Source organism: Eriocheir sinensis, unplaced genomic scaffold (genome assembly GCF_024679095.1).
Source record: "Eriocheir sinensis breed Jianghai 21 unplaced genomic scaffold, ASM2467909v1 Scaffold613, whole genome shotgun sequence".
Classification (NCBI taxonomy): Eukaryota; Metazoa; Arthropoda; class Malacostraca; order Decapoda; family Varunidae; genus Eriocheir; species Eriocheir sinensis.
The window spans coordinates 32,501-42,500 of NW_026111958.1; the positions used below are offsets into that span (position 1 = coordinate 32,501).

Consider the following 10,000-nt stretch of genomic DNA (forward strand, 5'->3'; position numbering starts at 1 on the left):
TCTCTGTTTCAAATCTCTGGTTCATATTTTTCTTTTTTCTTCCTTCATCATTCCTCTTCTTCCTCCTCCTCCTCCTCCTCCTCCTCTTTTCTTTCCTTCTCTCCTTCTTCCTTTCTCTCGCGTACATCGAACCTCTCCCTCATCTTCTTCTTCCTCCTCCTCCTCCTCCTCCTCCTCCTCCACCTCCTCTCCTCCTCCTCCTCTTCCCATTCACTCTCCTCATCTTCATTATCAGACTTTTATTTTCCTTCACCACCTCCTCCTCCTCCTCCTTTACCTGGGAACCAACACCTTGCTAAGATCTCTCTCTCCTTCCTTCCTTCCTTCCTCCCTTTCCTATCCTTTCCTTATCTCTCTCTCTTCCTCCCTTATCCCTCCCCTTCTTCTATTAACCTACTTTTCTCCCTTATCTTCCTCCTCTCTGTCTGTCTGTCTATCTGTGTCCATATACTCGTAATAAACTAGTTCTGTACAGGATTAGTACTCGTATGATCTTGCCTTCTCAACTTTAACTTAGCTTATCAAAGTCATGTTTGTCTATACTATCCCCTTCTCTAAATGCCCTTCTAAGTACCTTCCTAGCTACTAATATATTTTTTCTTGCTATGTTACTAAGCTACTGTATTTAGGGCGAGTTTTACCCTCTGTCCACGGCTGGGAAGGATATATGGAGAAAGTTGGAAAGTTTCGTTTAGTCGGCGCAACATCTGTGGTCATATGCCGGAGAGAGACAGAAGGGGAAGGAATTATAGGAGAAAGGAACAGACCCCAGGAGACGGGACACAACCCCCGATTAGTACCTGGTACCCATTCACTGCTGGGTGGACAGGGGCGTAGGGATTCAGGATATATGAAGGAAGACCAGGTGAAGCAGACCCCTTACCTTGGCAATGGGCAGGACCGCTTGGATGTCGTCTTTCAGTATGGTGAGTCGGGCCGTCATCTTGGGCGTGTCGGCGCCGGAGAAGGTTTCCCTGCGGTGGGCGTCCATGAGGTACCGCAGAGACCAGGTGATCTTTGCCTCGCCGGCCCCCACGTGTTCCGGGACCTCCAGCACCCAGGACAGCACCTCGTGGAGCCTGCGGGGGAATTGAAGGGTTAGGAGGCTGATGGGGAAGGGAAGGGTTAGGAGGGTGAGGGGGAAGGGAAGGGTTAGGAGGCTGAGGGGGAAGGGAAGGGTTAGGAGGGTGATGGGGAAGGGAAGGGTTAGGAGGCTGAGGGGGAAGGGAAGGGTTAGGAGGGTGATGGGGAAGGGAAGGGTTAGGAGACTGATGGGGAAGGGAAGGGTTAGGAGGCTGATGGGGAAGGGAAGGGTTAGGAGGCTGAGGGGGAAGGGAAGGGTTAGGAGGCTGATGGGGAAGGGAAGGGTTAGGAGGCGGTCATCCTCAAGCTGTATTTTTTTTTTTTTACATCATTGGAGGCAGCTCAACGGGAAAACACAAAAACAGCAACAAAAAGGAAAAAGAACGTGAGGTGAGTAGAGAGATCAGTTACGAATGGAGAGGCGTCAAAAGAGTTCAAGTCATAGGCAGGAGAAAATACAGACGAAGGAAGGTTGTTTATGAGTTTACCAGGGGCAGCGGAGAGAATGAAGGAGTGGAGATGCTGGTTAACTCTTGCATAAGGGATTTGGAGAACATAGGGATGAAAGAATGAAGATGCTGGTTAACTCTTGCATCAGGGATTTGGACAGCATAGGGGTGAAGGAATGAAGATGCTGGTTAACTCTTGCATAAGGGATTTGGACAGCATAGGGATGGAAGAATGAAGATGCTTGTTAACTTTTGCATAAGGGATTTGGAGAGAATAGGGATGAAAGAATGAAGATGCTGGTTAACTCTTGCATAAGGGATTTGGACAGCATAGGGATGAAGGAATGAAGATGCTGGTTAACTCTTGCATAAGGGATTTGGACAGCATAGGGATGGAAGAATGAAGATGCTGGTTAAAACTATTACATAAGGGATTTGGACAGCATAGGGATGGAAGAATGAAGATGCTGGTTAAAACTATTACATAAGGGATTTGGACAGCATAGGGATGAAAGAATGAAGATGCAGGCTAACTATTACATAAGGGATTTGGACAGCATAGGGATGGAAGAATGAAGATGCTGGTTAAAACTATTACATAAGGGATTTGGACAGCATAGGGATGAAAGAATAAAGATGCTGGTTAACTATTGCATAAGGGGTTTGGACAGCATAATGATGAAAGAATGAAGATGCTGGTTAACTCTTGCATAAGGGATTTGGACAGCATAGGGATGAAAGAATGAAGATGCTGGTTAACTCTTGCATAAGGGATTTGGAGAGAATAGGGATGAAGGAATGAAGATGCTGGTTAATTCTTGCATAAGGGATTTCGACAACATAAGGATGAAGGAATGAAGATGCAGGTTAACTCTTGCATTAGGGATTTGGAGAACATAGGGATGAAAAAATTAAGATGCAGGTTAACTCTTGCATTAGGGATTTGGACAACATAGGGATGGAAGAATGAAGATGCTGGTTAAAACTATTACATAAGGGATTTGGACAGTATAGGGATGAGCTAGAGTAGAAAGTCGAGTGCAGCGGGGCGCGGGAGGGGAGGAGGCAAGCAGTTAGCAATTTCAGAAGAGCAGTCAGCGTGAAAATATCGATAGAAGATAGAAAGAGAGGCAACATGGCGGCGGATTTTAAGAGATAGAACACTGCCAGTAAGAGGAGGGGAGCTGATGAGGGTTGATTTTACGTGTGTGTGTGTGTGTGTGTGTGTGTGTTAGAGAAAAAAAGCTCTGAAACTATACATCAAAATCAAAATCATATATATAATGGAACGGTCGGATAAATTCTAATAAACGATAGAACACAACCACAGTCAATGCGAGGGCGATAAATAATAATGACGCGTAATAAAAAGGTTTGAAACGTGTTGGATAGATTAGATTTATTGACGGGGAAATAATGAACGAAAGGAAAATAATGAAATAAAAAGCAATATAGGAAAAAACTGACGTGAAAAATTACAGAAAAAAGAGAAAGAATTAGAAAAAGATTAGGAAAGGAAAATGATGAAATAAAAAGGAATATAGGAAAAAATGATTACAGAAGAAGAAAAAAAGAAAAAGAAAAGACTAGGAAAGGAAAATAATGAAAAAAAAGCAATATAGGAAAAAAATGATTACAGAAAAAGAAAAAAGAAAAAGAAAAAGATTAGAAAATGAAAATAATGAAAGAAAAAGCAATATAGGAAAAAATGATTACAGAAGAAGAAAAAAAGAAAAAGAAAAGACTAGGAAAGGAAAATAATGAAAAAAAGCAATATAGGAAAATATGACGTGTGGAAAATTACAGAAAAAGAGAAAGAATTAGAAAAAGATTAGGAAAGGAAAACAATGAAATAAAAAGCAATATAGGAAAAAATGATTACAGAAGAAGAAAAAAAGATAAAGAAAAAGATTAGAAAAGGAAAATAATGAAATAAAAAGGAATATAAGAAAAAATTATTACAGAAAAAGAAAAAAAGAAAAAGAAAAAGATTAGAAAATGAAAACAATGAAAGAAAAAGCAATATAGGAAAAAATGATGTCTGGAAAATAAAAAAAAAGAGAAAGAAGAAATAGAAAAAGATTAGAAAATGAAAATAATGATGAAAATAGACGAAGAAAAGAGAAGAAAGTAAAAGACGAAAAAAATAATGAAAGAAGGAAAAGAAATACGAATGAAAATAAGGAAGTGAAGGAAAAGATTTAATAAAGGAAGAGAGGAAGAAAAAGATAGATGGAAAATTGATCGAAAGAGAGAAAGGAAGAAGAAATATGAATGAAAAGTAAGAAAAGGAAGGAAAAAAAGACAAAGGGAAGGAGAAGGAAAAAGAAGATAGATGGAAAATTGATCGAGAGAGAAAAAGAAGAAAGAAAAATAAAGAAAAAAGAAAGAAAATGAATGATAAAAATAGAGAAAGGAAAAGAAGAAGAAAAAGGAGATAAAAAATTAATAAAAAAACAGAAAAAGAAAAAAAATAATGACAAAAAATAGACAAAAAATAATTAGATGGATTAAAAATTATTTATCGAAAAAAAAAGGAAAGGAAAAAAAAAGGGTTTGAAAGCTCTTGTTTACACACACACACACACACACACACACACACACACACACACACACACACACACACACACACACACACACACACACACACACACACACACACACACACACACACACACACACACACACACACACACACACACACACACACATTTGGTACTTTGAAAACGAAAAAAAAAGAAAGAGAAAACAACAAAGTATGACCGATGTTTTCTTTTCTTCTGTGTGTGTGTGTGTGTGTGTGTGTGTGTGTGTGTGTGTGTGTGTGTGTGTGTGTGTGGCAAACTTGAAGCAAAAGTTTAATGGAACACACACACACACACACACACACACACACACACACACACACACACACACACACACACACACACACACACACACACACACACACACACACACACACACACACACACACACACACACACACACACACACCTCTTTCCCTAATTAGCAAAAAATAACCAAAATTATCCCACCTCCTCCTCCTCCTCTTCCTCCTCCTCCTCCTCCTCCTCCTCCTCCTCCTCTTCCTCCTCTTAATGGTATACTAAAGTTCAAAACCCAAGGAACGTTAGGAAAATATAAACAAGAGAACCTCCTCCTCCTCCTCCTCCTCCTCCTCCTCCTCCTCCTCCTCCTCTTCCTTCTTCGTGTCTACTTATTCTGCTTCCTCTTCTTTCTTTTCTCTTTGCTTCTTATTTTGCTCGTTATCTTCTTCTTCTTCTTCTTCTTCTTCTTCTTCTTCTTCTTCTAATCCTTCTCTTCCTCCTTCACCATTTGTTTTTCCTTTCTCTTCTTCTTTCTTCTTTTCTTTCTTCTTTGTCATTGTTTTGCTAATCTTCCTCCTCCTCCTCTTCTTCCTCTTCCTCCTCCTCCTTCTCTTCTTCCTCCGTTACATTATATAATAGTTCTTTCTCTTCTCTCTTTCTTTCCTTCCTTCCTTACCTCTTCCTCCTTCACATGTTTTTCCTTTCTTTTATCCTTCCTTCTTTTCTTTCTTCTTTATCATTGTTTTGCTTATTCTCCTCCTTCTTTTCTTCCTCTTCCTCCTCCTCCTCTTTTTCCTCTTCCTCCTCCTCTACAGTATCTTATATTTCTTTCTCTCCTTTCTTTCTTTCCTTCCTTCCTTCCCTTCTTCCTCATCTTCCTTCTATTACTACTACTACTACTACGAGGTCAAGGTCAGGTTAGGTCAACGTGTGAAAGGTCAGGAAATAATACTCGTTCATTACAGGTATTAGTCAGATAACAATAGGTCATTAGGGAGGAAAAAAGTTGTAATAATAATAATAATAATAATAATAATAATAATAATAATAATAATAATAATAATAATAATAATAATAATAATAATAATAATAATAATAATGGTAACTGTTTCCCTTCCTTCCTTCCTTCCTTCCTTCTTTCCTTCCTTCCTTCTCTCCTTCTTTCCCTCCTTTCCTCTAAAATCCCTCCCCAGCTGTCCATCATTCTGGCTTTCCTTCTTCTTCTCTCTACTATATTTCGTGACTTGCTTTCAAAAATAATCCCAGAGAGAGAGAGAGAGAGAGAGAGAGAGAGAGAGAGAGAGAGAGAGAGAGAGAGAGAGAGAGAGAGAGAGAGAGAGAGAGAGAGAGAGAGAGAGAGATCAAAAGGCTAATTAAAAAGGCTGGTTCAGGTATAGAAAGCTTAAAACAGGACAAAAATAGCCTTCGTTAAAAGTGTGAAAAAGACGAAAATGAAAAAGAAAAAAAAAATCGAAAAAAACAGGAAAAATATGAAAAAATAACAGAAAATATCGATGAAATGATGAAAAATAAATGAAAAAAGTGAATATGAAAGATACAAATGAAAAAAAAAAAGAGTATATGCAAGCCTGTGTATATATGAAAAATCTGACAAATTAATAACAGTGAAAAAATCTTGTAATGAACACGTCAGGGAGTGAGGGGAGGTTAGGTTAGGATCAGGGGGTGAGGTTAGGTTAGGTTAGGATCAGGGGGTGAGGTTAGGTTAGGTTAGGATCAGGGAGTGAGGGGAGGTTAGGTTAGGATCAGGGGGTGAGGTTAGGTTAGGTTAGGATCAGGGAGTGAGGGGAGGTTAGGTTAGGATCAGGGGGTGAGGTTAGGTTAGGTTAGGATCAGGGGGTGAGGTTAGGTTAGGTTAGGATCAGGGGTGAGGTTAGGTTAGGTTAGGATCAGGGGTGAGGTTAGGTTAGGTTAGGATCAGGGGTGAGGTTAGGTTAGGTTAGGATCAGGGGGTGAGGTTAGCTAGGTTAGGTTAGGTTAGGACCAGGGAATGAGGGGAGGTTAGGTTAGGATCAGGGAGTGAGGGGAGGTTAGGTTAGGATCAGGGGGTGAGGGGAGGTTAGGTTAGGATCAGGGGATGAGGTTAGGTTAGGTTAGGATCAGGGGGTGAGGGGAGGTTAGGTTAGGATCAGGGGATGAGGTTAGGTTAGGTTAGGATCAGGGGTGAGGTTAGGTTAGGTTAGGATCAGGGGTGAGGGGAGGTTAGGTTAGGATCAGGGGGTGAGGTTAGGTTAGGTTAGGATCAGGGAGTGAGGGGAGGTTAGGTTAGGATCAGGGGGTGAGGGGAGGTTAGGTTAGGATCAGGGGATGAGGTTAGGTTAGGTTAGGATCAGGGAGTGAGGGGAGGTTAGGTTAGGATCAGGGGGTGAGGTTAGGTTAGGTTAGGATCAGGGGGTGAGGGGAGGTTAGGTTAGGATCAGTGAGGTTAGGTTAGGTTAGGATCAGGGGTGAGGTTAGGTTAGGGTTAGGATCAGGGGTGAGGTTAGGTTAGGTTAGGATCAGGGGTGAGGTTAGGTTAGGTTAGGACCAGGGGTGAGGTTAGGTTAGGTTAGGATCAGGGGGTGAGGTTAGCTAGGTTAGGTTAGGATCAGGGGTGAGGTTAGGTTAGGTTAGGATCAGGGGGTGAGGGGGGGTTAGGTTAGGATCAGGGGTGAGGTTAGGTTAGGTTAGGATCAGGGGTGAGGGAGGTTAGGTTAGGATCAGGGGTGAGGTTAGGTTAGTTAGGATCAGGGTGAGGAGGTTAGGTTAGGATCTGGGGTGTGGTTAGGTTAGGTTAGGATCAGGGGTGAGGTTAGGTTAGGTTAGGACCAGGGGTGAGGTTAGGTTAGGTTAGGATCAGGGGTGAGGTTAGGTTAGGTTAGGACCAGGGGTGAGGTTAGGTTAGGTTAGGATCAGGGGGTGAGGTTAGCTAGGTTAGGTTAGGTTAGGATCAGGGGTGAGGGAGGTTAGGTTAGGATCAGGGGTGAGGGAGGTTAGGTTAGGCTCAGGGGTTGAGGGGAGGTTAGGTTAGGATCAGGGAGTGAGGGGAGGTTAGGTTAGGATCTGGGGATAAGGTTAGGTTAGGATCAGGGGTTGAGGGGAGGTTAGGTTAGGATCAGGGAGTGAGGGGAGGTTAGGTTAGGATCAGGGATAAGGTTAGGTTAGGATCAGGGGGTGAGGGGGATTAGGTTAGGATCAGGGGGTGAAGGGAGGTTAGGATCAGGGGGTGAGGGGGGTTAGGTTAGGATCAGGGGGTGAGGGGGGTTAGGTTAGGATCAGGGGGTGAGGGGGGGGTTAGGTTAGGATCAGTGGGTGAAAAAAGAAGAAAAAAAAACAGAAAAGATCGTATGAAAAAATGAAATTCGTCAAATACTAAACGAAGAAAAATATGAAAAAAAGAAGGATTAGAAAAAGCGAAGGAAAGACGAAGGAGAGAAAATGAAATCAAGGAATAAAGAAGAATAAGCAACACCAATAATAATAATAATAATAATAATAATAATAATAATAATAATAATAATAATAATAATAATGATACCAATGTCACGATGAATTTAATTACGTAAAGAGGTAATGACACTCTCTCTCTCTCTCTCTCTTTCCCCGATATAAACGAGGTCCTACAATTTTCAGCCACAAACAAACAAACAAATAAACAAACCCAAAGGAAAAACAAACACACGCACGCACAAACAAACGCACAAACCTATCACAAACACCCGACGGGAGCGACGTAATGAGAGAGAGAGAGAGAGAGAGAGAGAGAGAGAGAGAGAGAGAGAGAGAGAGAGAGAGAGAGAGAGAGAGAGAGAGAGAGAGAGAGTGTGTGTGTGTGTGTGTGTGTGTGTGTGTGTGTGTGTGTGTGTGTGTGTGTGTGTGTGTGTGTGTGTGTGTGTGTGTGTGTGCGTGAAAGTTTAATTAAAATGGAAAACCATATCAAGAAATCATACTAATTAAAGTTTCTCTCTCTCACTACTATTACTACTACTACTACTACTACTATTATTGTCACTATTACTACTACTACTATTACTACTACTACTACTACTATTATTGTTACTATTACTACTACTACTACTACTACTACTACTACTATATTTTGAAAGATTGGAAAGCGTAAAAAAAACACTATATAGAGGTATGGAAGAACTATCCAAAAATTAACAACAGAAATAAGACGAACAAGATCATGAAAAACAACAACAACAACAACAACAACAACAAACACAACAACAACAGGTAAGTAATTTAGAATGAAGTGCGTAAAATAACACACACACACACACACACACGCATATATAATGGAAAGTAGAAACGATCATACCTGTGTGTGTGTGTGTGTGTGTGTGTGTGTGTGTGTGTGTGTGTGTGTGTGTGTGTGTGTGTGTGTGTGTGTGTGTGTGTGTGTGTGTGTGTGTAAACGTAAAAATTGATAATGAAATAGACAATGAAAATAATATGACGAAAAAGAAGAAGAAGAAGAAGAAGAAGAAGAAGAAGAAAGAAAAGGAAAAAAAAAGAAAAAAATAGAGATAAAAGGAAGAGAAAGAAACAAAATTAAAATAAGTTTAGATTTATTCTTCCTTCTTCTCTCTCTCCTTCCTCCTTTCACCTTCCTCCTCCTCTTCCTTCACTCCTCACCTCCTTTTCCTTCCTCCTCCTCTTCCATCCTACCTGTCGCTACGCCATCACGCTTCCCTTCCTCCTCCTCCTCCTGTGTTTAGGTACAGGTGTGCAGTTGCCATGGTGAGAGGAAGCAACGATGCCATATCTCTTCCTTTCTTCCTTCCTACTGGGCAACACTGCAGAGGAGGAGGAGGAGGAGGAAGAGGAGGAGGAGGAGGAGGAGGAGGAGGAAGAGGAGGAGGAGGAGGAGATGTGGTCGTGACGGAAGATGAAAAGGAAGAAATAGAGGAGGAGGAGGAGGAAGAGGGGGAAGATGGAGGCCGTGAGAAGAGGAGGAGGAGGAGGAGGAGGAGGAGGAGGAGGAGGAGGAGGAGGAGGAGAAATAGAGGAAGAGTAATGGAGATAAAGGAGGACGAGAGAGAGAGAGAGAGAGAGAGAGAGAGAGAGAGAGAGAGAGAGAGAGAGAGAGAGAGAGAGAGAGAGAGAGAGAGAGAGAGAGAGAGAGAGAGAGAGAGAGAGAGAGAGAGAGAGAGAGAGAGCCTTGGTTCGGGTACAGGTGCCGTATTGCAGCCGAAAGGAAACACAAGGCTTGGACAAGATATAAAAGACACCCCACGCAGGAAAATAAGGCCCAACACAGACGAGCCTGCAAAAATATGACGAGGACAGCAAAGTGGGCAAAAGAAAGGTGGGATGCCGACAGGAGGAGAAAGCTGTCCTCTAACCAAACCGACCCGAAACAGTGGTGGGGGCTGGTGAAGGAACAGCAAGGCCTTACCCCCCAGGAACGTATCCCGCCCCTGAGGAAACCTGACGGGGACCTGGCCATCACCAGCCGGGAAAAGGCTGACCTGCTGGCCTGTCACTTCAGTCAAAAGATGACAACCCAGGAGCCAGACAGGCAGCCGCCCACCCTCTCCCAACTCATCGCCTCAAGACTAGAGAGTGTGCTAATCTCTGAGGACGCTGTCAGGAGACATCTGAGGGGCGTCAACACCAGGAAGGCGCCAGGCC

General features: G+C 42.3%; 1 protein-coding gene across 1 annotated transcript in view; it reads right to left on the reverse strand.

The window, feature by feature from the left end:
* LOC126993442 (transmembrane protein 132C-like) overlaps positions 1–10,000 on the reverse strand; it is a 79,984-nt gene that overhangs the window by 13,138 nt on the left and 56,846 nt on the right. The window contains 1 exon segment of the mRNA XM_050852566.1: positions 884–1,079. Coding sequence (XP_050708523.1) covers positions 884–1,079 — 196 coding nt within the window.